This window comes from Podarcis tiliguerta (genome assembly GCF_965153285.1).
Source record: "Podarcis tiliguerta genome assembly, chromosome: 11".
Lineage (NCBI taxonomy): Eukaryota > Metazoa > Chordata > Lepidosauria > Squamata > Lacertidae > Podarcis > Podarcis tiliguerta.
In genome coordinates, this window is record NC_139544.1 from 21,558,255 (window position 1) to 21,585,648 (window position 27,394).

The 27,394-nt window shown below is 43.2% G+C and overlaps 2 protein-coding genes and 2 long non-coding RNA genes across 6 annotated transcripts; 1 reads left to right on the forward strand and 3 right to left on the reverse strand.

Moving 5' to 3' along the window:
• Positions 1–101: 101 nt before the first annotated feature.
• REEP5 (receptor accessory protein 5) lies at positions 102–17,567 on the forward strand. 3 transcript variants are annotated; one of them, XM_083404421.1, is made up of 5 exons: positions 102–224; positions 1,847–1,940; positions 11,415–11,553; positions 12,989–13,157; positions 14,406–17,567. In XM_083404421.1, exons 1-5 carry the CDS (start codon positions 107–109, stop codon positions 14,453–14,455), a joined length of 570 nt encoding a protein of 189 aa, XP_083260547.1. In that variant the 5' UTR covers positions 102–106; the 3' UTR covers positions 14,456–17,567. The 3 variants fall into 3 exon arrangements, with proteins under 3 accessions (XP_083260547.1, XP_083260548.1, XP_083260549.1); XM_083404422.1 differs by lacking the exon at positions 102–224 and adding an exon at positions 1,361–1,613; XM_083404423.1 differs by lacking the exon at positions 102–224 and adding an exon at positions 1,609–1,654.
• On the reverse strand, positions 7,089–11,344 carry LOC310660200. Its single transcript, XR_014503300.1, has 2 exons — positions 8,723–11,344; positions 7,089–7,266 (listed from the first exon to the last, which is right to left on the reverse strand). It is a non-coding gene; the product is annotated as an uncharacterized lncRNA (long non-coding RNA).
• On the reverse strand, positions 15,548–19,413 carry LOC310660103. The gene is made up of 2 exons (XR_014503188.1): positions 17,953–19,413; positions 15,548–17,884 (listed from the first exon to the last, which is right to left on the reverse strand). It is a non-coding gene; the product is annotated as an uncharacterized lncRNA (long non-coding RNA).
• Positions 19,414–20,424: 1,011 nt separating this feature from the next.
• SRP19 (signal recognition particle 19) lies at positions 20,425–26,802 on the reverse strand. Its single transcript, XM_083404458.1, has 5 exons — positions 26,021–26,802; positions 24,606–24,681; positions 23,480–23,551; positions 22,938–23,049; positions 20,425–21,579 (listed from the first exon to the last, which is right to left on the reverse strand). Exons 1-5 carry the CDS (start codon positions 26,059–26,061, stop codon positions 21,446–21,448), a joined length of 435 nt encoding a protein of 144 aa, XP_083260584.1. The 5' UTR covers positions 26,062–26,802; the 3' UTR covers positions 20,425–21,445.
• Positions 26,803–27,394: the final 592 nt, after the last annotated feature.

Genomic DNA, 27,394 nt, shown 5'->3' on the forward strand with positions numbered 1-27,394 from the left:
AGGCCCGGGTCCGTCGCCAGCTGCTGAGAAGCGCTTTGTATTTGCATTGCGCCTGGAGGAGACTAGAGCCGCTTTCTTTCTCCCTCGGATCCTCTGTCCCGCCACCATGACCGCGTCCATGAGGCAGAGGTTCGACAAGTTCCTGCACGAGAAGAACTGCCTAACAGGCGTGCTGGAAAAAATCGAGAGCAGGACTGGCGTGAACAGGTCCTTCATCGCCATTGGTAAGGAGCGGCGTCTTTTCTCCGTGATGCCGTCTCTCTTTTTTCCTCCCTCTGTTCCAAAACCTCCCCTGCGACCCGCGCTGTTCTCCCCGCTCCTCCACCCGCAAGCAAACGTCACGTCGACAAGGGCAATTGTGATCTTGCGATGTTCTCCAAAACGATGAAACTGGAGGTTGTTTCTGAAAGGGAAGAGAGGAGAGAAGCCCTTTTGTTTTCTTACGGCCCCGCATTTATTAATTTTTAATCCTCTCGATTGTTTTGAAGCGTTTGCATCTGGCATCTCAACGCCGATTCAAACGCCAAAATGCAAAGCAGCCCGTAAATGTTCCTAGCATTGAAACAGACGCTTTGCATAATAAGGGAGTATCCAGTCCCCCCCCCCCCACGCATTATCCACCCTGACTTGCTTTGCAATAATGGGAGTGAAAGCGCCGTTTCGCGCCCCCCCCCCCCCGCTAGGATGCCAGGGGTCCTGGGTTGTGGGGGCGAAGAGATTCTGGGCCTCTTAATTGCAATTGGAGATCATACTAGACAAGAATTTCAAAAAGCATGGGGGAAATGCAGAGAATACTTCACAAAACAGTGCCCTAAAATTCACACCTGGACTTGTTTCGATTAACGTCTGCAGGAGACTTTGTGGATATTTAAGTTTTAATTAGGAAAATCTTAATAATTATTCATGAAGGAAACAGCTTATAAGAAGTAAATAAGGATGCCAGAAACAGGAAAAAGGAAGTCTTTTGTTTGGTTGTTTGTATTGTTGTATACTATGCTTGTTGTTTGTTATGGTTGTGTCTGATGGGGGTGGATTTCTGTGTTGGGGCGTGGGGGGGGTTGTGTTATGTTGTAAATAAAATTTCCAATAAAAATTTATTTTAAAAAAAAGAAGAGGAGGAGATTCTGGGCCTCGGCACCTGCCTCTCTCCCTCTCCCTCTTGGGCGACATTTATGGCGCATATTAGGCACTGTGTCCAAGGAGGGGGGGGGAGCAGGAGGTGGTGTGGGAGTCTCAGCCCTTGGGATTGAATGTCCAGCAGCAGCCTCCGTAAAACCGGGCTGGTCTCAGGTTACAACAGCCCAGCTCCTTCCCCGCCTCCTGCTTCATCTCTCTTGCTCTTGTGCCATGTTGGTAAAAAAAACACCCACCGCCACCAGATTTTTGTATGTATTACTGTGCCTGGACAGAAGCAGGAGGGGGAACCCCAGCCCTACTTTCGATGCCTTTGGAGGGAAATTACTGGCGCCTTCTGAGAAATTCGGGGGAGGAGGAGGAGGGGAAGAAAGAGAAAGAAACTCCCACAAGATGGTAATTGACTAGCTGACGTGTCTGGGCTGGACTAAGTATCGCTTTGTGTCTCGGATCTGCCATGTACCCTTTCAGTATCACAGGTTAGCTTCTCCCGCCACCCCCATGAGGGTTAAACTTCACGGTAAACAGCGGGCAGGATGTAGTGCCCCAGTTCTCCAGGCTCACGTTGGGGGCTGTGGTGGTTGTGGGTTGAGCCCCGTCTGGCCTCAGCCCTTAAGGAAACTTCCATCTTTATATAACCAAGCCTTTGCTTTATTGTGTGCTCAGGGAGGGCTCCTCTCCACCCCGACTGACTTTCTGCTTTCTTTCTCAGCCATTGGTGCCGCGCTAGCCATCTATCTGGTGTTCGGTTATGGAGCGTCCCTCCTTTGCAACTTGATTGGGTTCGCTTATCCTGCATACATCTCGTAAGTTGTTCGGAGAAAGAAGCCTCTTCCTCTTTCTGTGTACTGGAACTGCATATTGAAACTAGTAACTTTGGAGGGGGTGGGCCATGTGCTACAAATTTCCTTTCCTCCTCCCTCTTTTTTTTGCCAGGTTGCAAGTGGCTGCCAAACCTTCAAGGAATTGTTCTGAATTTTTTCTTAAGGCAATTTCAGAACTTGCCAGGCCCCTCCCTGGATAGGGCTGCAGCATCCTTAGAGCTTAGTACAGTGATACCTCGGGTTAAGTACTTAATTCGTTCCAGAGGTCCGTTCTTAACCTGAAGCACCACTTTAGCTAATGCGGTCTTCCGCTGCCGCCGTGCCGCCAGAGCATGATTTCTGTTCTCATCCTGAAGCAAAGTTCTTAACCCGAGGTACTATTTGTCGGTTAGCAGAGTCTGTAACCTGAAGCGTATGTAACCTGAAGCGTATTTAACCCGAGGTACCACTGTAGTGAGAAGCTTTTGCCTCACTCAGTAGGCTGACCCCCAGCTCCCGATCTTGCCATTGCCCTGTGCTGTAGAATCAGAACTCATTGGAGTCGGACGAGTCAGCAGATGGGACTGTGACGTTGTGGGTGATGGGTTTGCACGATTTAGGCATCTTAATGCCACAAAAGCTTTTGGAAATAATAGAACTCTGTCTGGAAGGAAAGGTTACCTTGACAATTTCTGTTGCAATGAAAATTTTGGCTCTGTGCCCTGAAATGTTGATGATGTCACTTTGAAACCGTGGGGGGGGGGGTATTTAAGCAAATGTGTGGGCCGCCTCTTTTTTTAAAACAAGAGAGAAGTTTCGATCCAGCCAAAGTTAAGTAATTATTTCAGGGTTTCTTAGACTGTCTTCCCCTTCTTTACAAAATGTAGCCTCAATACACATAAGAACAGGGCATTTTGTTGGCTGCTGCAACATTGGGCTCATCTAATGGGAACTTGACTGAAGGCTGAATGTTAACAGCTGGTATGGATTAGGATGAGAGCCGCGCCTTAAACGTGATGGAAAAGACTGCAGTTTTGCAATCTTCTTGTGAAACGAGCACTGTGTTGGGAAAGGATGGTGAGAATTTCACATGTGAGTGCCCTGTCTTAAGTGCACCTGTATGTTATGGAAAAGCTAAAGTGCTTTTTCACATCCCTCAACATCAAGTGAGAACTTTATGTGTGAACTTGCCAGCAGAGATCAAAGAGGGCTTTCCTCATTAGCCAGCACAGATCAAAGAGAGCTTTCCTCATTAGCCTTGCATCACTTCTCAGACAACTGAACTTGGGTAAGACAACATGGGTCCATGTGTTCTCTCTTCACAACCCCCCCGGGATAATAGCACCATTGCTATAGATTTAAGATTAAGAAATCACATAATGGGAAAAGATAAAGCCTTCCACCCACACTGTGGTCAGTTCAGATCCTCCAGCCCAGCCACTTTTAACAACAACAAAGAAGACAGCATAGAATAAGAGAATTTTAGAGCAGGAAAGGACCCCAAGGGGCATCTAGTCCAACCCCGTGCAATGCAGGAATCTTTTGCACTCAAACTCATGACCTTAAGATTAAGAGTCTCATGCTCTACCGACTGAGCTATCCTCAACACCAGAAGATTCAGTTGTAGATCTCCTACATCAAATCTAGTTTGACCATATATAGGATATTGATGGGATGTCTCCTATAAATCTGTCTGCTTATGTTCATAAGCAGCATCTCGGCCAGCTCCTGTTTTATTTGTAACTTTATTTGTCCATGGAAGTACTCAGTATCTTTATAGAGTGTGAGTATGACATGGGGTGTGTGTGTGTAGATATAGATATAAATATAGATATAGATTAGATATATCTATCTATATCTACATACACACACGCCACTTTTTTAGATACAGTGGTACCTCTGGTTACGTACTTAATTCGTTCCAGAGGTCCGTTCTTAACCTGAAACTGTTCTTAACCTGAAGCACCACTTTAGCTAATGGGGCTGCCAGAGCACGATTTCTGTTCTCATCCTGAAACAAAGTTCTTAACCCGAGGTACTATTTCTGGGTTAGCAGAGTCTGTAACCTGAAGTGTATGTAACCCGAGGTACCACTGTATCTATATCTACACACACACACACACACACCTCTCTCACTTTTTAGCCTGGAGGCCCCTAAGCAGCGAACAGCATTGATGCATATTAATGCAGAACTGTGCAACATATACATACAATAAATAAATCAAAACTATATAAATATGCGTCAGTATTTCAATGTGCTTGTTTGTTACTTAGTGACTTGCATGTATAAATGGGTCACTTGCAGAGCTAATATCCCAAAACAGAGCATTCATATTGCCTGAAATGCAATGTGATGCTTCTCAGTGCAGTCACTTCACAGGTTCCAGTGCCAGTATTCCAGTGATAGCCATACCTGTATATTCTTCTTTCCTCTTCCCAGTGCTCAGTGCTGTATTCTCCGCATGCTATTTGATAATGGTATCAATGCTGTTCCCATTATGTGGTTTCATGATGAGTAAGGTTAATAAAAGTAGCAAAAAGCTTGCATGTGTACATGCAAGGCCTCTAATGTGTATGTTCACATTGGATTCACTTGGACTTTCAAGCAGGATAGGAAATATACAGTAGTTAGAAATGAAAATAAAACAGAAGTCCCCCAGAGTTGACTGGTAAATAATGAAAATGTGGTTCTGTACACTCCAAAGGCAGTGGTGTCATTGAGATACAGTGGTACCTTGGCAGTCGAACGGCTTGGCTCTTGAACAAATTGGCTCCCAAATGCCACAAACCCGGAAGTGAGTCTTTTGGTTTGTGAACGTTTTTCAGAAGCTGAATGTCAGATGTGGCTTCCAATTGAGTGCAGGAAGCTCCTGCAGCCACCTGGAAGCCACACCTTGGTTTTCAAACCTTTTCTGGAGTCAAACAGACTCCCGGAATGAATTAAATTCGAGAGCCAAGGTACCACGGTACTGTCATGCCTGAACTGGCTTACAGTTCTGCATCTTGCAGGGTGAGAAGTCTGCAGACCAAAGTCTTAACTTGAGGCAGAGGCAGTTTCCCTTATACATTCTCTAAAGTTTCTTAAATCTGACAGCAGTTCCAAAATTGCAGATTCCTAGCATAGGCTTATAAGCTAGTTGTATGAAATATTGTGTGTAGAAAGGGTCGGTAAAGTCCAGTGGGTGCTTCCATGTCAAACGCATTTTTAAAATCTGTTTGCTTTTCGCTTAGTAGTTATTTGCTATAGACACAGCCTCAGTGGCCCCTGTCATTTCTACAAAGCTCCTTGTCCCTTCCCACCAATACAAATCATCCAATGATGCATGCTTCCTGTTTTTGGAGGGCTTCCTATAGCAACCTGGTGAATTGACACGTTTGCATTGGACAAGTGTGGGCAAAAATCTAGTGATAGATTTTTTCACACAGAAGCAGCCCCAGCCAACATAACCAGTAGTCAGGGATGATGGGAGTTGTAGTCTCGCAACTCCCAGAGGCCCACGGGTTTCCCATTTCTGCTGTACAGGTAACTGGGAACAAGTTCCATTGAATTCAGTGGAGTTTGCTTCCAAGTAGCCATGCATAGTGTAGTTGCACAGTTAGGATAATTGCACAATTGTCACTGTGATGTGTCGCCTGCGGGTTTGATAATAGCACACAACACTTTCAGAGCAGAGTGCTTGCCCCAGGAGTAGAAAAAATCCACAGGCAAATACGTTTAGTGACGATGCAGCAAAATCTCCATTGTACACAAGAAACTAAAGTGGCAGTGGGTTAAGCGATAGGATTTTTAAAATTCAGACACCATAAAACTGCAGGATGCTCTGCTTCGAAAAGGCTAACACGTTGCCTTCCTAAATATCTGTCCTTACGTTTTCCAAGGTGTTTTAAGTTTCGCTAAGTCTCAACTTGCCATCTGGATGATCCTAGTTATTTCTGTGATTGACTCGTCCATGCTTTGCAGGACCAAACAGTTTTTATGTTGTCACTTTGACAATGTGAAGATAACTGCAAATAGCCCGCCGGAGTCTTGCAACATGGTTTGCTTCATCTTGGGAGTTGCATAGCAGAAGTCTGTGGAAAGTGTTCTCTTATGGTGAGACTGTGCTAATCTGGTTACCTTCCAGCACATCTCCCTGGGGTTTCAGACACTTTATGTAACAGACAGGACTAAAATTCTCTCTTTTGAAACTAGGCAGGTGGCCATATGTGGCCATATGTTGTCCACTGCTGCTGTAGACTGCAGTGAGCTAAATGGATCGATGGGCAGTGTTCTAAGCAATCTAAGCAGAACACTGTCCAAGCAGTGTTCGAAACTCCCATTGTTCTAGGCGCATTTTGTGACAGGGAATTTCATTAGCGTGAGCAGTTTCTGAGCTCTGGGCACAGTACTGTGTCTATGATATCAGATTAAACTGCAGAGTGGGAGGAAAAGGGGGCCTTTTTCTGCCTCCCCACTTCCAGCTATTCTCTGAAGACTGGAGGAGAGACCCTCTTAAGAATATTAGGGGGGGAAACAGGGGAAGGACTAGACCATGTGAAAAATGAACATAATATTTTAGGGGCAATTCATTCATTTTCAGATTTGTATTCTTGTTATTAAAAAAACATGCCTAGACATTCTGCTGTTGCACCTAGGTTGAAGGTGCCATTTAGCTCCCAGCTTTCATATCTCAGTTTCTAACACTGTGCCTAAGGCAGATGCCTGTGCCAGAGAATTACAGATCATGCAGGTCATATCCACATATTATATTTAAAACACATGGCTCCCTCTCCCCCCCCCCCAAAAAAAAGATACTGGGAACTGTAATTTAAAGGTCTCTTAGAGGTAAAGTATAGTTCCCAGGATTCTTTGGGATAAGTCATGTGTTTTAAATGTGTTTTACATGTATGGGGTGTGTGTGTGTGGCCACAGTCTTAATAGAGGTAGGTTCATACCTTCCTCTTCTGCCTTCTATCTTATTTTCCTGGGTACTGTACTGCATTCTGCTCTTGTGGTCATGTGCTAAAGCTGTTGGCCAACAGAACAGACATCTCCCATGCTGCATATTTTCATTCACTGTTGGATTTTTCAGGTTCCTTCTCACCTCATTGCGAATAATTGAATTATATTGGTGACCAGCGTCTCTGTACAAGGCAAGGGCAAAAGGCGAATTAAGTTGGGAAACCCTGTCCCACTGGTTTAATTTTGTATTTCTATAACACATGTATTGTCATAAGACTGAACTTTGTGGACTTCCAGACACTCTGGTAAATCACTTTCCCTTAATTGCATCAGCCTTCTTTTTCTTTTCTTAGTATTGCTGGGCTCTGCCTAAATAACAGGGCAAAGCTGAAAGTAGTTGAAAGTTCATTTAGCATCTCAAAGGTATTTGAATGTTTATGACCTACATAGAACACCAGAGGGAAGGTATGCGTAGATTAAATGTAAGTAACAGTAAGCAAAGAAAAGAAAGTGGGTCAGAGCACTAGAGGAAAAAGGGATTCCTACTTGGTTTTGCAAAAAGGCTGCGAATGAATGTAATCGTGTAAATTCTGGAGCATTTCTGTGGCAAACTCTCTTTAGAAACAGCACATGTAGATCCACAATCATTCCTGTAGGTTGGGAGAGGACAAAAGGAGTCTATCACGTCTGTTACCCTGCTTTTTCTCCCAAGGATAAGGTTACCAGATTTTTTTCAATGAATCTGGGGACACTTTTCAACTTCCTACTAAATAGATGGATTTTGTCAGGGGACTGATTTGCGAATCCGGAGACTGTCCCCGAGAAATGGGGGTGTCTGGTAACCTTACCCAAGGAGCTCTTCATAACCAGCTTAATAAGAAAAGGTCCACAGCACCAGCCAGAATGCTTGCTGTGACATTGCCCTTTTCAAGGGTGAGGAGAGGAGTCCTGGCCTTTATCTCCTGCTTGGAAGTGGAGTTTTAGAGGCTGCATCACAACTGGAGGGAGGATCAGTGTCTCGTTTGGAAAGAAAGAAAAAATTCCTTCTTTGTTCGACATGGCATTCGTTTCTTTCCAAACCCACTGAATTGGCAACTTGACTGAGTTCCCCATGGGAAACTTGATCGTATAGCTGATCCTTGCAGAAAGCAGCTCTGTGGTTGGTGCTCAGCTGAACATAGGGCTTCCCAGGCACCCAACAATCAATCAGCTACTGCCTGTCGGCTGATAGGCGGTAACTGGAAGCCCATTGGATCAGTTGCACAAGGAGACTGTTGCAAAGACAATCCCTGAAGCAGGCTTGGAGTTACTGCCTGTCAGCTGATGGGCGGTAAATCTAGGCTTCACCGGTGCTTCAAAGCCCTATGCAGGGTTATTTGCAAACACTGAATGGTGCTTTGACGTCCCTGTGCTGTAGATGATTATCTTCTGGAAATAAATTTGACAGGTGGCTGGCCTCACGTTCTGTAACCAATGTTTGTTCTTGGCTTACTTGTAATTTGTTTGAGAGAAACGAACCATGATCCCAGACAGAGATTCTCACCAGGGATCTCCTCACCCAGCAGGGATCTCCTTACCCACAATAATACAATGTATCACCCACAATAATAATTCCTGGTTTGGACATAATTGCTAAGCCAGAGACAGTGGCATGTTTTTCTCTGTGCGGTAGCAGGACGGGGCAGATCAGCCCAGATCACAGTAACCATTAACTACGGTTTACCCCAATGTGCAAACTGGGTAAGGATCGAAAGGGGAGCTCTGTTTGTTTGTGCCTGTTCAGTGTGCTGAATTCTACGTATGGTACTGGAAAATTTGACAGCAGTCTTCAAACTTGCCTTACCTAAAGTGAGAAAAAATGGCCTCCATGGTGGATCACCAATCTTATAATAAAACACATGGCTGTGATTTTTTCCAGATGAAAGCCTGCATCATGCTCTGCTTCCTCATATACGTTGCTACAGTCCAGCCTTCCCCAGGCTGGTGCTCTCTAGATATTCTGGACTGCTGCTCCCATCAGCCCCAGCCAGTATGGCCAGAGGTTGGGGATGGTCAGAAGTGAAGTCCAAAACATCTGGAAGGAATTAGGTTCAGAATGGATGCTATAGTTTAAGTAACTACTTGACATCAAAAACAAGCCTGCAGTTATAAGGCATTGCATCATACTGTTTGGGCATAGCCCAGCTTTCAGTCTACTCTGCCTTCTTAGAGATCATAATATATACAATACATTTGCTTCGGGCACACTGGATAGTTGTTCTCGAATGTCAAGTTGTTAGAACAGTGTGACAATTCCAACTCATCTTTTCAAGAAACCTGCCAATAAATCTAGGTCAGTGAGAGTCTTTTAATTTGAATTTCAAAATCTCCCCACCCCAAGGCCTCCTGAACACAATTCAGCAACCTCCAATTTCTATTCTCATTTGCTCAACCAAATTAGGTTTTGCATATTGTGCTTGGTACATTCAGCCCCAGTGAAAAATCAGTGAAATTGGTTTGGGATAGGATTATCTCCGTAGAGCTGGAGGTATAAATTGACAGCTTCAGCAAAGTCCTGATTCAGCAGATCTCTACCTGGGAGATTTAGGCACTTAAAACGGAACAAAATGTTTCTTTGGCAAACGTATTAAAACTGATTCAGTGGCAACCACTTCTTGCCCCAGGTCAGCAGTCAAGTGGCTTCACTTCAAAGCATTTTTGACCCATCCCATTTTTACTGAGCTGGTGGGAAAATTCTCCCTCTGATCACTCTTTCAAGACATCACTAAAATATTATTCCTTATCTACATTAGTCATATCTTGGGGACAGAATAAAAGAGAGTGATGGTACTTGCCCAGAGGGTGGGGAGAAAGGTCATTGCGCTGCCCTTCTTATAGCAGGAAAGATTATTGCGGGATATGTTTGTTATCCCAGAAGCACTGGAACTTCAAACATTTATCCTCAGTTGCAGAGTAGAAATTTAGTGTCCAAATGGGTTATTCGTTCTCTCTTTCCCCCTCCGCCCCCCGGAACAAAACCTGTTCTTCTAGTTTCCAACTTCTGTTGTTTTTGAAGTGCTACATGTTTCTGTAGGTCAAACATATATATTACAAGTCAGTGTCAGAGTCTCTTCAAATCTTACCTACCCTTCTGGTCCATCGAGGTCGGGTGTTTACAAGTATTCGCTGTGTTCAAATATACCTTTCAGGCGGGGGGATGGGGGAGATGGCAAGAACTGGAAAAAGTTTTTGATTGGAAAGCAGTAACAAGCAAACACCTGTAGAAAGCTCTTGTGGCAGAAAGCTCTTGTGTTGTTTGAAGCAGAAAAGCTGTTCTGACAAGATGGCCAGAGGCAACTGACAGCTGCCTCACCAAACTCCCACGCCTACATTTATCTTAATACAACAGGAAACAGCCTAAGAAAAACTATACGGTACAGCTACACGTTTAGTCTTTAAACCATTTTCTGGAGTGTCACATTGATTTAGATAAATCTCTGCACTGCCACATCCCCAAAATCCTATTGGTTCACTCCAGTTAGGTGCAAGTCTTTTTCCTGTATCCTGGTAGGAATTTTGAACTATGAAACAGCTTGATTTCACTTTGCACTGGGTTTTGATATCTAATGGATATGTTAACACTAGCAAATGGCATAATTACAGGCTTTGTCTGGTCTTGAAAAAGAACAGTGTTTTCCAACAGAATAACTTATCATAAGTGATCATTAAAATAATTATTCACATTTAAGAGGCAGCAGCAGCAGTTTTGGCTTTGACAGCGTATAATGTGAGCGGTTCTCAATAGCTCTTGAGGTTTCATAATCCACCGAGGTGTTTGGTAGCCTTTCAATATAATGGGGAGGGAGTACATTCTCACTGGGCTTTTCAGAGAGCCTCTTGGGCTGTGGACCCCCTGAGGTTTGTGAAACATGTGGAATCTACCCTTGCTCAAAGTGTGTTTTATTTTCATGGTATCACTGGAACTTAAGTGTACAACTTTGCTACCTGATCATGTGTATGGCTAAACTGGTGCACACAGTAGCTTATACCACCACAACCATATCATTATCATGTGCCTCAAACAGGATGCCACCTCCTCAAACCACCTGCAAGACTATGCCAGCCTTGGAGCTGGCATAACGTATCCCCACCGCCCCAGGCTGCCATAGAGAAAAAGATGTTTCCTCCATGTTCTGCCAACAGGGTTTAAAAAGTGATTGTTCTCTGCTACATTATTTTACCGCCGCCATTTAGGATTGTTTTTAGGATCGTTATTAGCAAACCAGATTTTGGTGGGAAATTGATGTAGAGTGCGTTTAGTTTTGCAGCCCATTCGTATCCCTAGTACAGATGTTATAGAAGATTGTAGCTGTAACTGTAAAGATAATGCTAAAAAAGGAAACCTAGGACAGCTGCTTTGCCTGCGAGCACTCAGTTTGTGAACTGCCCTGAGATCTAGAGATGAATTGTGGTATACAAATTTAATCAACAGGACCATATGTATATATGTTGTAGAGGGAATGAGTTGACTTACCCTTTTAATGTTTTTCTTTCAGCATCAAGGCTATTGAAAGCCCTAACAAAGATGACGACACACAGTGGCTGACCTATTGGGTTGTGTATGGCGTCTTCAGCATAGCAGAATTTTTCTCTGACATCTTTCTCTCCTGGTTCCCTTTCTACTACATGATTAAGGTATGTTTGCTTGTACCCTCAACTGCAGAAAATTTAGGAGCAGTGTGTTGTCAGCCTACAAAATTCACTGCCACAAGAGGATAGTGATAGCCACCAGCTTGGATAGGTTTAAAGAGGAGAATAAGGCTCTTAAAGGCAACAAACCATGATGGTTGTGTTCTGGCTCCATCATCGGCTGTGTGCTTCTGAATACAGGCTGGAGATCAGAAGCAGGGCAAGTGGTGTTGCACTCAGCTTCCGATTGTGGGCTTCTCATTGGGAGATCTGGCTGACTGCTATGAGAACAAAAGGTTAAGGACTAGATGGGCTGTTGGTCTGATCCAAGAAGACTCTTCGGTTCTTACGTTTGGCTTTTAAAATCCGTGATACAGGCGCTTCTTTTATACCATCTGCCATGCAGACATACCAATTTATTCCCTAGGTTTTAAGAAGTGACCTACTGGATCAGAGCAAAATGCTGTCTAGAGCAGCATTCTGTTCCCCCCAGTGGCCACAGAGCTGCATCTAGGAAGCATCTTACAAGCAGGGTGTGAAGGCAGGAGTCTTCTCAGGAACTAATAGTAAAGGTAAAGCTACCCCTGCCCGTACGGGCCAGTCTTGACAGACTCTAGGGTTGTTCGCCCATCTCACTCAAGAGGCCAGGGGCCAGCGCTGTCCGAAGACACTTCCGGGTCACGTGGCCAGCGTGACATCGCTGCTCTGGCGAGCCAGAGCCGCACACGGAAACGCCGTTTACCTTCCCGCTAGTAAGCGGTCCCTATTTATCTACTTGCACCCAAGAGTGCTTTCGAACTGCTAGGTTGGCAGGCGCTGGGACCAAACAGCGGGAGCGCACCCCGCCACGGGGATTTGAACCGCCGACCTTACGATCGGCAAGCCCTAGGCGCTGAGGCTTTAGCCCACAGCGCCACCCGCGTACCATCAGGAACTAATATTCATAAGCATATGGTCACTGGTCTTGGAGGTTTCATACAGGATTGAACAGGCATGCTTTCCGCTTATTGGCTTTAGCATAGGACTGTGACCTGTTCAAATAACTCTTAGGTGCATTTTGCACTAAGTGTCATTTGCATGGGTTTTCAAATGTGAAACACACATGTAGTATTTATACAGCACTTTAGAGTTTTCAAAGTGCTTCAAATACATTATCTTACTGCAATCCTTACAACAGCCCTGTATTTTTGGGGGGGCGGGGGGGAGATGAAGCAGAGGCACCAAAGGTGAACTAGAGGGGCATGCTTATGGTCATCTGTTGCCATGGCAGAAGTGAAATTCAAGCACGGGGGGACTCTGGATTTATAGCTCTGTGTCTTAGATCATATGCTATGCCAGCTTGTCCTGACATGAGGATTACAGATCTTTCTATGTCACTAATGATGGGCAGTGTGATAAAATCTGGTTTCCTGGTTCTTCCCCCCCCCCCCTTCTTTTGCAGTGTGGATTTCTGGTATGGTGCATGGCTCCAAGTCCCTCAAATGGGGCAGAGCTGCTTTACCACAGAATTATCCGCCCCTTCTTCCTGAAGCATGAGGCTCAGCTGGATAACGTAGTAAAGGATCTGAAAGACAAAGCTGCAGAGACAGCAGACACCATTACTAAAGAAGGTGAGGTCTATAGGGCCAGTTTATTCCAATAATTTTTCTGCCCTGGCTAGACTACTTTGTGGATAATTGTGAATATGTAGCTGGCTTTGAACAAAGGTGTTGGGGGGGCGGGGAGTGATGCGGTGAGATGTGCTATGCCATGTGGGTCTGTTTTATTTGAGTTAAATAATACAATTTACAACCATATTACGTTAAGGAAGAGACACAATAAAACCCAAGTAGCTCTTGATGGGATGTGTCTGTGTTTTCCTCTTTTGACCATAGTGAGTAGCACTGGCTCTGACCTGAGCAGTAGAGGCAAATTTCATGGACACCTGGGATTGCATCAAATAAGCACCGAATCAAGTACTTGATGCTGAAAATCCCAACTCATTTTTCAGAGACAAAGTAAGTCTCTAACCCAGGGGAGTGAAGCCCTCCAAATGTTGTGGACTCTCATCAGCCACAGCCAGCATGACCTATGGTCAGGAACGATGGAAACTGTTGTCTCGACACCATCTGGAGGATTACAGGTTCCTATCCCTGCTGTAGCCCATGAGCGCTTTGAGTTGCACAGAAAATACCTTAAGAAATCTCAAATATGGGAGGGGAGATAATGTTGGGGTTCAGCAGAAGTCCCACAGGATAGGTGTGGTTTCCTCAGCCACCTTGTTGTTCAGCATGAACAGCAGCAGCAACAATTCTATGCAAATATATTTCATCTCCTTAATTTAGACAGGTTGCAGAGTTTTTAGCACTGGGCCATTTAAAAAAAAGCACACCCATAACTCAGAATATTGATGTGGAAGGCATTTCCAGAGCTGTGATAATTCCAGCTGCTGAACAATAGTTATTCAGCAATGCCATTATAATTAAGGCTCCTTTGTCTTTGCCAAACAAGATATGGTGGGCATGTACCAAAGAGGGTGGCACCTCTTTTGGAATGTCCTCCTTAGAGAGGCTTGAGCAACACCTGCATTTTCAGCACCAGGTAAACACCTCTTTGTTTCCCCAGGCTTCCTGATTTTAAGGGTTGTGGGTTTTTTTTTAGTGATCTACCAATTTTTTTGGAGTCTTACTAAGCTTTCAAGATTAGCAAAATTTTGGTGCTGCGGTGAGATTTTACCTCTACATAGATTTTATCTCTGCTATTTTTATGATGCATTGTTATGGCTCTCTTTGTGCTAAATTGTTTTACTTTTATTGTAAGCTGGCCAGAGAAATACTGTTGTGCGGTATATAAATGCCACTTTCTTCTTCTTCTTTCAGCTAAAAAAGCAACAATAAATTTACTGGGTGAGGAGAAGAAGAGCCATTAAAACGGTTAACTGGAAGATAAGTTTCCTCATCACTTCCCTTATGCAGCTTGATGTTACTGGGGACTGTGATATAGTAATTTGAATCTTGTTGCCTTGTAAACATTTTTTTATTTTATTAAAGGAATGTGTTGTAAGATTGCTTGCTTTTGCAGTTCTCTGTATTGAAAGTAAGCATTTTTATTTAAAACCAGTGCAGTGGGTAGCATCTAAAGCTTACAGATTAGTTTATTCATCTCCTGAGCAGAGAAGGGACTTTCAATACTGTCTTGTCTTGCAGTTAACGTAAACTTTAAATAAAGTATGCCCCAGGTTCTGACCATTACACCTTGTTTCTTTGTGCATGCAATGTCCATGGTAAAAGCTCTGTTGCATATCTGACAGGTTCCCACTGTAATGTAGTTTGATAGCAAAGCGTAATGACAAATGCTTTTCATGCCAGTGTGTTTCTGCATATAGAAGGTAAAAAAATCAAAAAGCCTTATGTTAATGTGTATTCTTACACTCACACCTCTAACCGTGTTGTAAACAGTGAAGACTGGTTATGTACGGTGCTGAACACAAATATTCCTTATTGTTGCACAGACTGCTTGTAACTTGCAGTATTTCGTCAAGAGTGTGTATCTATGGGAATTGTCCTAAAACACTGCGAAGAACACTTTGTTGTTTATGACCAGAGTTGCAATGGTTGAATATACATACTGAATGGATGTATGTGAAAAGGAAGTGGGATAATGATACCGAGGTCTGTACACTCATCTGGGCCTTATCCTGTGGCCTTTGTGGAATAGCTGCTCTGCAGGGGAGCCTCCTACTGCACATGTGTGATGTACGCTGAAGTATGCTCATGAATATTTGCAACAACAACAAAAACCACAATAACCAAGGTCTCACCATGTGGCAGCTAGCAGGTGCTTCTGGGCCCTTCTCAGTTATTCTCTCTAGGCATTAAAAAGCCTTGCTTGTTTCTTTTTAGTTAGGATTGCCAGTGGAACCAAAGGATGATGATGCATTCTTATAAAGAAAAGCAGGTAGATTTACACCTATTGTTAGGGTTACTACACATGTGACTGTTTAAAAAAGAAAGCCAGTTGAAGAGTAGTGTCCACAAGAGGAAGACGTTCAAAAAATACTGAATATTTGAAAACTATCTAGGATAATTTAAAAAGAATTTATAGGTAATGAGACAGACGGAAAGAGATACTGTGTCTAGGATAAATAACACCTATGTGAAAGAGTGAGAAAGAATGAGTAAAGAAGGTATCACATAAATAAATGCTATGGTTACACATGAGATTTTTAAGTGGGATAGTGGAAGAAGCAAAGCAAGTCATACCAACACTAAGCAACAAAGTGGTTGCAACAGAACTTAGTGAACAGGGTATCTGCCAAAACAGGCCTCTTTAATATTTCTATACGTATTTATTTTTTTAAACCGCTGTTTGGACCTGATTTTAAACCCCATTTGGAAAGCACCCTGATATACTCTACCAAACACTGTCCCTCTTCAGCATCCATTCCTTCCTATCGAGCTCGGCACAGAGCGTTACTGGTGGTTATTTGAAATCTGCTTTGCACGTAAAGTCGAAAGAGCTTCCCTGCAACTTTGTAGAAAAGAAACTAATCAATACAGGTAATCCCTGGCTTGGTTCAGTCAAAACAGCCATCTAGGTTGGCATTCTGCCTCTACCACGGAACAGCCACATGCCCTTGCAAGCTTGCCAGCAAGACAGAATGGTCATAACCAGCTTCTGCCTATTTGGTAACCAGACTGTTCCTGTTACCAAGGTTTCATTTTCAAATGTAAGATTCATAACAAGCCTATTCTCTATACTATCAAAGCTAGTGTTCACTACCAAATCATCTAATTAATTCAATTGCACTGCTTTTCTCTTGGTGACCAATGTCCGAGCAGTAGAACTACTTAATGCCAAATCAGCAATGAGGTAGCGAGATGTGGAGGGAAAGAACTTGTCCCTTGACTTAACCGAGATTTAGCAGCAAAGGAAAGCCAGAGAGCGGTATTTTAAACCTTATGTCTGGTACAAATGCTTTTGCTGTGCATTCAAGCAAGCACATGATGTACAGAATGCAGGTAAAGGGACAAGGTAATGTGCATCCCTACATCCTTAAGGAATGACGTGCTGGTAGTTAACACTTTGTTGATGTATATGATTCTCAATCAAGTTTGTTCCATTCTGGTGGTAGACCTGTAAAGGGCTGTTACTGCCTATTACAAACGTGAAACACCAGTGTGCTAAAGGTCTTGTGTAACAACAGAGGAACAATTTAGCTAGTGCATCCAGCCTTAGCAGATGTTTCCAGTTTGGAAATTATTTGTGCCAGCTTTAAACTACCTTGAAACTGATGACAAAATAAGGCCACACTGGTGGGTTTCAAGTTTGTTCATAAGCATTTAAAACCAGTCTGAAAGAGTCAGAAGATGCTAACGTTTTAGCTGCAGAGCAGTCTTGCATGCTGTAATGTTTTATTTCTATTGCATTTTTACGTGCTTTTGAGTAATTTATGTGGAAGCTGAACTGATTAAATTGCTGCCATATTTGATAGATTGTAGGGCAAGGTGCAAGCAAGTGTAAATTTGTGAAGCTCAGATGATTTATCCTCATATAGAAACAAAATCAAGTTATATATATATATATATACATTGAAAGTATCTCTTCAATTTGTAAACATAACAGAACAAAGTATCGGCAGCCTTACATCAATGTATCCATCACATACAAAAAACTGCACCGAACTTGATGTAGCCAGAGGATGCTTTGAGCCATTGTAGAAGAGGGTCCCCTCACAACCACCTGTACCTCCCCAAAATCTGTTAGTGAAGGTTAGGGGACCCTTCAGAACTAGGGGGTAGACACAAGGGGGGCTTGCAGAAGAAAATCAGTAAGACCACCTCTCCCACCCACCCTCCTTGCAGTAGGTATGTCTCAGTCCCTTCCGCAAATGGGAGGTGTTCTGTTTGTAGAAGGGCAGCTCTGGATCCACACTCAAAAATTATTGTCAAGTGCTTGAAAAAGTTAATATACCTTACCAGCTTGTGCTGAAGATGTAATGTACGTAGAAGAATGCAAACAAATAAAGAACAGTATCTCAACCTAATGTGATTTTTACATTTCTTCACAGAATATATTCACACTGCATGTAAAGGAATTAAGAATTATGCAAAAATTCATTTTCATCCAATATACTATTGCAAAAACTCACCTGGCTAAACCTTCGCAGTTGAGCTCTTCGTCTGCCTAGTAAAAAGGGCTAAGAAAATTCACTAGTGGGGGTAGAGGGAGGTGTGGAGGGTTTCATATAGTTTATACCATCAATGTTCAGTCATATCTCTTTTTGTGGGATACAATATTTGCATTTATGGGGAACATTTTATTCCTCTCCTTTGCCTTAGAGCTGGCCAAGGCAGCCCTTTTGCTTTTAACCCCCTCTGATTAAGAGATAAAATAGAAAATGGGAGACCGATATGTATACTGAACACAATTGGGGAAAAGTAAAAGGAATTTGAAATACACTATTTATCCAGAGTCTAATAATGTTCAGTTCCCTGCTGATGCTCTTTTTAAGAGGCCGAAGCAGCCATAGCTTATGGTAGCCCTGTAAGCTGCACTTGAAACACAAGTCCTCAAGAAGTTTGGGCAGAAGAGACCAAAAACAACAACCACCCTTTAAAAAAATCCTTAAGAACATATGCTTTTGCTGGAACAGTCCAGTGGCCCATCTAGTTCAGCATCCTGTTCTCAGTTGACGAGCAAATGCCTACAGAAAGCTCACAAGCAGGACCTGAATTCAACAGCACTCTCCCCTCCTTACAAAACAGAATTCAAGCAAGACTAACAGACAAACAGCAACCATGCTACTTTGCTCAACCCCACATTCTAATTTTACTTTTTAATGCAGTAAAATCACCAGTTTTCTACCATGTGAATCATCACATTCATCATGTCACATGAAACCAGAATGGTAAAAATGTCACATGATGAATGTTGCTTGACTGTGACCTCAATGTAGCAAGAGTTGGTATGTATCATGAAACTAATTCCATGTCCAGCCATCATTGCAACACATCCCTTCTTTAGACAAATATTTGGATTCATTTTATAAATTCTACAGACTCGGATAGAGTTCTCATTGTATATTTTAAATGTGCTTGGTTCTTTTAGTATAACACTAAATGATGACACTGGATGTTTTATGTAGTCTGATTACTCTTTTTGTAAACTCCCTTGAGCAGAATGCTTCTGGCAAGTCTTTAAATAGATGCAAAGCACACTTTAAATACAGATGCAGAAGGTACAACAAACACAAGGAAGCCTCTGAATGTGCGTCAGATGTTGAATTCTGGGACTGATATAGCAGGTGGCCCAGAAAACAGATTTCAAAAAATGCCACTAACAGATTCTTAGGGTTAGCATTTTAGGTTGTTCTGTCAGCTAAGCAGCGGCATTACTGCAACACATTAGAAACTTGAGCTAGTGCGGAATTTGACAGCCAGGTCACTCACTGGGGCAAGACGGTTTGAGCCCTGCACTGGCTGCCAATTAGTTTACGGGTTTTTACCTATAAAGCCTTAAAACTGCTCAGGACCACAATACCTCAAGGACCACCTCTCCCTATATGAATTAACCCGGATGCCACAAAAATCATCCAAGGTCCTACTATGTGCACCTTCTCTGTGAGAGATCCAGAGGGCAGCAAGATGAGAAAAGGCCTTTTTTTGTGGTGGCTCCCTGCTTGTGGACTGCTCTTCCCAGGGAGGCTTGCTTGGCACATTCGTTACATATCTTTGGGCATCAGGTGAAAATGTTTCTCTATAACTAGGCCTTTAAGCCAAGAATTGTGGAGTTGCTGTAAAAGCACAGTGTTGAAGCCTCTTCCAATAACACATAAATCCCTCCACTTGGCAATTTAAATACTTTTTCCTACACAAATTACTTTTGTGTCACCCTGACGTTTTTGGAAATATGACAACAGCAAGAAAGCCGTATTTGCAAACATGATATGACTTAAATCATTTAAAGATAAGACTAGGCTAGAAGGCAATTTTTAAAAAATGCTCTAAGGAAACTTAAGAGAGAGCAAGTTCAACAGCATGCTTTCCACTGAGCAAGTCATGTTTAACATTGCTGCCATCTAGGGGAATTTAGCAAAACTTTCACATTTTGCAAATTTAAAATCATGCACTCTGTGGGTTCTGATATTGAGGACTAAACTACTGGTCTTCAAGTGGTAGGTTAGGACCCACTATTGATTTGCAGCCTCATTTAAGGCAGGTCACAGCAGCAGTGCTAGAACCATACAAATATGGTAAAAAATATATACAGCGGTGCCCCGCAAGACGCAATTCGTTCCGCGAGTTTTTTCGTTGTACGACTTTTTTCGTCTTGCGAAGCACCACTGCATTTAAACACTGACAACGGCGGGGAGGGGCGGGGAGAAGCAGGACAGCTGCCGCAGCCGGTACCTCAGACTCACCCGCGCGTTGTGGCCACTGTGCGACACGGCTGCTGGAGGGCGGCGGGGCTCAGGAGCGCGACTCGGCGGAACCGCCACCAGGGAGAGAGAGGCGCTGGCGGCAACGGCTCTCTGAGGGGAGCGCGCGAGGGGGGGTGGGCAGCAGCGCGAGGCACCAACCATCAGTGGGAAGGTGGGAGGGAGCCGGAGGAGTCGGGAAGCGAGCGTGCGTGCAGTGCGCGTCGCCATGACACGAGAGGCAGGGCCGTTTTGTCTAGCGAAGCAAGCTCTTAGGGAAATCCGTCTTGCGAAGCGCCTCAGAAAACGAAAAACTCTTTCGTCTTGCGAGTTTTTCGTCTTCCGAGGCATTCGTCTTGCGGGGTACCACAGTACATATTTGGTCTATAGGTGGGGCTCAACTCTGAAAAGTTGAAGACGATTTGGCTGAATGACACAAAGCACCACGAGAGCTGCAAACTGGAACAAAGGAGCAGCACTATGTGCATAAAATATAATATATTTGATATGACAGGAACTTACACTTCTCTGCCACAGTATCGCTACTCGAATCCTGTTAAGAATTCATGACTTTTGGCTAAACAATTCACCAACTTAAATGTGTCATAATTTTGTATTATCATGATATTATGCTAGTCTCAGGTAGCAGTTGGGTAACCAAGTTCATTTAAGCAGAAAGAGTATACATATATTGGCCCAAGGTACTTTGGTATTAATTCAATTACAATAATTTCTTAAAAGTGAATTTTTTTATAGTATTATGTATCATGCTCTAAAAGCATTATAACAGATATGCTAAACCATCAGGAACATTGCAGAAGCAACATCAAAATAGTTTACACTTTAGCCCATAAATATTTTAGAATTAAATACATTTTTACAAATTGGATAAACTTCTGACTATTGTTTAATACGCAAATCTGACTGTAGTCTGTGTTCCACATTCATTAGACTATTCAAATACTATACAAGTATTCTAAACAAATGTTACAACATACCTCATTCATGAGGGGTCTTCAGATTGCCTAGCTCCATTATAGAGTGATTCAGATGTAAAATTAAAATACCAATTAAAACCAGTTATTTTAGACTGAGGAAGTTTTAAGACCGTGCTTTCTAAACGGTTTGATTCAAAGAGTTGTTTATTTTCATAATGAGAATAATCAGTTTAGAAGCCTCATACAACACTGAATTAACCTATTCCTCTGTTATCTTTACCAATCTGGACCATATCAAGGTCAATCAGTTCTATGAAGTATTGACTGTATCCATTTTTAATGTATTTCTGCACATTAATAGACAACATTTTCAGTATAAATACTAAAGTAGATGTTTCCATATATTTCCAATTGATCTGTTGTAGCATTAGATAAAAGTTAAATGAAGTCCAGTCCAGAAAGTTTTGACAGTTCCCATTTGTTTCTCCAACTTTCAGTTCAGATGCCAATAATCCCCTTCATCTATATTCATCTTAATACATTGCCTATGTACCAGCCACACTCATTTCTTCTTCTTTCCTTTACCTTTTTTACTTCCCTCTCCTTGCTGTAGGCTTTGGTCACTGCTTCCCATTTTCTGTGTCCTTGTTTTTAGTTTAGGAATTGTTTCTGCTGCATATAGCATCACTGCCTTACCTAAGGTTGGGGTGGGGACAGAGGTAAAGGAAAAATGAGAGAAGAGGCAACAAAAAAGCCCTTCCATTTCCCACCACCGCTGCTGCATTTACAAGGTAACTGGAAGTTACACAGGAAACCACCCAAAACTAGTCACCTGAAGCAGAAATGGGGAGTCTTTTTCAGCCCAAGGGTCACAAACCCTCATAACTAACCTTCTGGGGGCTGTAATGGCAAGAATGGGTACAGCCAAACAAAACATGGGTGGGTTGCACACACATTCCATCGCTACAAAAAGGAAGAACCCATCTCAAGTAACATGGTTCGGTTTGGCTGTGAAAGAGCCATCTGTGAATGGAAGGGGCCCTTCCATTCACAAAGAGAACTGGGATCCTGCTGCAGAACAGTAACTTAAGGTATGTCTACTGTATTTAGACTTATGCTTACAGAAGTATTTGAAAATGATCAAGCTGGCCCAAGACATTTTGGCACCTGAGGCAAACCACAAAATAGCTTCTCCCTCTCCGCCAGGGAAAAAGGGTTGAGGGAAGATCTACATCAGGAACAAGGGGGCAGGGAATAAATATCTACATCGGGAACTGTTGCCCCTGATGATCCTGCTGTCTGAGGCGGTTGCCTCACATGGTTTCATGGGTGGGCCGGCCCTAGCATTTGCATTGATAGAATTTTTTTAAAAATACTGTGCAGATGAAAATACACTAAGCCCAAATCAAGTCAGAGAGATTGGGAAGGGGCCTCTTGTACTGGAAGGTGCCGGTAGGTGAGTATATGTATAGATTTTACTAAGAAAACAGTGCTCCCTAGGGGGGAGAGGGTGGTCACATATGGCTATGATTGTTAGTTTCTGTTTGCCACTAAGCAGTGCTTTGGAGTCACAAGACTCTGTTTACATTCCACACATTCCATACTGTTGGAAATCTCACGGGAGACGGATGTGACGTTAGTGGTTTCCTGTTCCTTTGTTTCTGTTGCTCTCTGCTCTCACACAGAGAGGATGTCTTTTCTGCCTGCATAGCTTAGTAATAAAGCATAGCAATGTAGCCGAAACCTCTCGTCTATTCCCTGTGCTGGAAACTCTGCTGAATGGGGGGATGTGCCTGGAGCCTTATCAGAGGCTCAGGTCGTCAATCACATCGGAGGCGATTCCGAAGGATTCGGCCGGAGGGGGATGAGCTTTATCAGCTCGGTTGAATGGCGATCCCGACAATGATTGCAGTACTACCTCTAGCAGCTCCTTATTGTAAGGAAGGTTTTTGCAGGACTCCCCACCCCTGCATGTACACACACACCTTCTGGGTACCTACAATTAGGTGTCTTTAGTTCAAAACGTATAATTTAAGAAAGCTAATCTCACTCACGTGTTGGAAACTGAGGCTGACATAGTTTGCCATCTTCTGTCTTCAGCTGAATGCGCACTCTTCCTCTATATTGTGCATCACGGTTCCACTCCCTGGGATACATTTTGTTTTTCTAGCATTTGGGGAAAAGGTTACCATTTTATAACCAGGCTTACTTAAAAATACATGCATTCTATGACTGCAATATGAAGTCCACTTACTACTGAGTAAGACCCACACTAAACTCTGAGTAAAGATGCTCAAGACTGAACAATTAGTTTGCACAAGTTTTTCACACATTATTTTAGTAAACCTTACAGAAGTTCCATAAGGTAGGCCATTATTCCTATAGCTCATAGCTTACTCTTAAGGTGCTTTCCAATCTAAGCACCTCTGATTACCATTAAAAATATGAACACTTATTTTGTAGTACAATATTTTTACTCTTTGTAAAAACAAGCAACTAGTAAGTACAATAAAAACATAAATAAAACTAAAGTGGACAGACATGTATACCTGTGGTATATTTTCCAATTACATTGAGAACTAAACATTATTATTACCTCCAAAAGCACATTAAGTCCAACTGCTGCACATACATCTTGAATTTCTGTAGATGTTGGATTTTCAACTGCCTAGAAGAGTCAGACATTTTAGTTACTATCAGGTGCAGCTAAAATGGTTGATTACTCCAAGTAATAAAGCTTTTCTTGTGTATAAACTTTAAAAAATGCTCAATGAGCAGTTCAGTAAGTATTACTTTGCACCAACATGAGATATTAAAGTACTGTGGCAAGAACCAAATGTTCTGAGCTGGTGAAACACAACTATTAATAATACAGGGTGGGGGGTTTAAAAATGTAAAATGTAAAATCAAATACCTTTATTGGCATCACAATATAAACTGTTTCAAATCACTGGGATAATTAAAAGGACAGGGGTGAAGCTGTCAAGGGTTATAGGGTAACACTGTGGTCGTGTGCACTTAGATGTTCTGCTACACCCAGGCTATTTCCCGAAGGGAAGCAAACCCTTTTGGGTAAAATTGTGGCCAAAAAGGAAGCTACTAGAGCAGGGGTATCTTTGCCCCGATCTGCTAGGAGGAACCTCATTTGATTTCTTCTCGGAGTTGTGGGCCGGAGAAGCAACATTTTACTCAGCATCAGTTGGCGAGGTCTGCTATGTAAAGGGCAATCTAAGAGAATGTGGTCCATTGAATCTGGTACTTCTTGGTTGCAGGCACACAAATGGGCTTGATATGGAGTATATGAGAATCTGCTGAAGGGAAAGCGAGCATAAAGGCTCTTTGATGGGAAGGGAGTAGTAAATCCTTTAGGTATTTGGCACAGGTAATTTTAAAAATGTACACAATCATTAATTCCCTCCTCCACCTTTCTACAAATTATTTTTTTGCATGATATGTATATAACTAAAATCATACATAAACAGCTCAGGCTGAAGGGTGGAAGCTGAGTATAATTGCTCCAATATATAAAAAGGGTATATAACAAAATTTATAATTTCTTTGCCACCCAGTTTTATTAATGTTACCAATTCTTTTACCCAAGATTATTACTGCTGTATTATGTTTTTAGGTTGAACACCCCCATACTGTATATCCAATGAAAGTGTGTTTTACACATATTTAAATAAATAAATGTGACCCGCTCCTCCCCAGTCCATAATTACTTTCTCAAGCGGTATTCTTCTTCCTTCTGCTATTGTCTTCTTGTTATTTATATAGGCAGGATATATGCAGATGAACCTAAGCCAAGAGAAAAGCAACACAAGTTGAAAACTGCTGGTGCATGTTTAAAATATTTAGCACTGTACCCCACCCCAAGACTCAACTTTAAAGTTCCTGCCTTGAGCCAACCAAAGTGGAGTTACAGCTGCCAGACAATGGAATGATCATTTTTTAAAAAGAAAATACACTTTCCCCTTCACTTTGATAGCAAATATGAAACATGGAGCTAAAGGCTTTGGCTGCCATCCCCAAAGGCTGTAATACTTAACTAATCAATTAAGAACAAAATTAAATCAACTAAAAATGCATCTCTTGTTTAACCAGGAGGTAGACACATTATATTCAATACAGCAAATAACAATCAGTTATCCAAATGTTAGCCTTATTAGCAAAACAGCACCATCCACATACAAGAAGGTGGTACTGGCAGGATTAGAGGAACCTAAATTATTAATTCATTAATTTTATTTAATTAAAGTGGTGCTTCAGGTTAAGAACAGTTTCAGGTGAAGAAAGGACCTCCGGGACGAATTAAGTACGTAACCAGAGGTATCACTGTACATCTTTTAAGACATTGACGGTCACCTGGGAGGCTAGGATCTAAAGTGAACTGCAGTAAATTAACAGCATAAAAACCATAGAAATAAATGTCTTAAAAAATAATAATAAGTGGGAAGGATCTCCATATGCATGTTTGTGTTAAAGCCAGGCTGCAGTTCTGCAAAAGGTCTAAGACGATGCTTAATTCCACATATACCATCTAAGAAAGTACGGCTCTTGGTTCCGAAACATTATTTTGCTTCCCCAGTTACAAAAAGCGCGTTAATCAATACATGAAAACCCTTATGGTCTAATACCGTGGTTCCCAACGTGGGGCACACGCCCACAGGGGAACAATTTGATTTTTAAAGGGGGCAATTTTGAGTTATTAACAGTGAATGGCCTTTTAGGCTTCCTCCACGTGAACAGAAGTTCACTTTTTGAAAAATAAGAATTATATGTCACAGGGGCGGGGGAGGAAGGCATCACGATTTAAGAGATGCTTAGGTGGTGCATGGCCAGAAAAAAAGGTTGGTAACCACTGGTCTAATAGATTAAAACGAATTTGAAACCAGGTCGCTCGGCTATCAGCAGACAGTTATCCCGCGGTTCTAATTACTTATAAATACGCTTTTTAAACCAAGGGCTGCCACAGCCGTCGAGCAGCAGGTGCGGCGACACCGCCAAGAGAATAACGGCCACTTATAATGACCACCTTCCCCCCTCGGGGTCCCCAACCCACAGCCGGCAGAAATGGCGGGGAGCCGCCACAGAAAGAACCATAAGCAGCGCGGACAGCACCGCCACCTCACGTTACCGAGACTTATCGTTGGGCAAAGAGGGCGCAGCCCAAGCCATGGTGTCCGCGCCGCCGGCTGACCGGGCCGGGCCTTCAAAGCACAGCTCAGCGGAAGTTTGGCCGAGCCGCAATGGGAGACGGGAAACAGGGTGAGAGAAGAGACACGACCGGACGTCCCGCCCTCACACCGCTGACGTTGCCCTTCGCTAATGGGTCACGGGACTATCATTCAAAAGCAAAGCAAGCGAGAGAGAAAGGAAGAGAGAGAGAGCGACCCGGCTTTGGGGACGAACCAATGGGAGGCCAGTGGTTCTGAGTATCGCGAGAATTGTAGTGGGAAAAGGTTACCGCCTCGCGAGAATTGAAGTTGCACCATAGACCTAAGAAAAGTAGCATCTCGCCACCGCTTCCTCTATTTTTTTTTCCTCGGTGGGCGGGAGTGGGAAACAAAGCGGACCAATCAGAATGTTAGCGTAGCGGCGGGTGACTAGATAGAAGCACAGTATAGAAGTCAAGATAGTTGCAAGCAGCGTCGTGCCTCCATATGCCCCACTGAGTTGAGTGGGGCTTACTCTTGGGGAGGTGGGCTTGGGCGGGGCCGAGGGGACGCTGGGATCGGCTGCTGCCCCCCTCCCTCACCAAAAAATCAAGTAAATCAATACAAAATATTTAACTGTGGTTCTGCGCGAGTGCACACATACACCCAACATAAATGCTGGCTACGCCCATGTAAGTGGGCACAGAATTGCCGCAGCCTAAGAGTGGGGGGCGCTGCCACTCAGGGATGTTATTTGAGAGGCAAAACCACGAGGTCTTGGGAGGAGAAGTCGCGGGCTGCACCGAAATCTCTCTTTTATTATTAAAATAAAATTATTAAAGAGTAAAAGAGAGGCTCGGGAAGGGTATGTGTCAGAGAGAACCTCCCTCGGAGCGAGGGCCGCATCCGGACACAGGCAGCTCTCCGGGGACAGGATGGGCGAGGGCGAGGACGGCAGGTTTCAAGTCTGCTTTCCGAAAGGTTTTCCCATCATCCGGGGTGCCATCTAGAATAAGATTTTGGGGAGTGGGGAGGCAGGTAAGCCCCGCCCTACATAATCGATCACAAGACGCAGCACATGCACACTATTTGAATTACAATGCCCATCAACTGGGGGGGGGGGGCGGCGAAGGGACCTCATCCGTTAGGAGTTGGCTTCTATGCTCATCATCTATTCTACGCTGTTTTAAATCGTTTGGTGTTTTTTTTAAATGGATAAGTTGCAGGGTGGGTTGGATGGCGCACAACACGTTTCAGCATCACCGCGAGTTACTTTCAAGAGAAGTCAGGTTTTTGGTTTTTGTTTTAAAGATAGGGCCACAAAGAGAACCTTTTGCCACCACAGTATTGTAGGG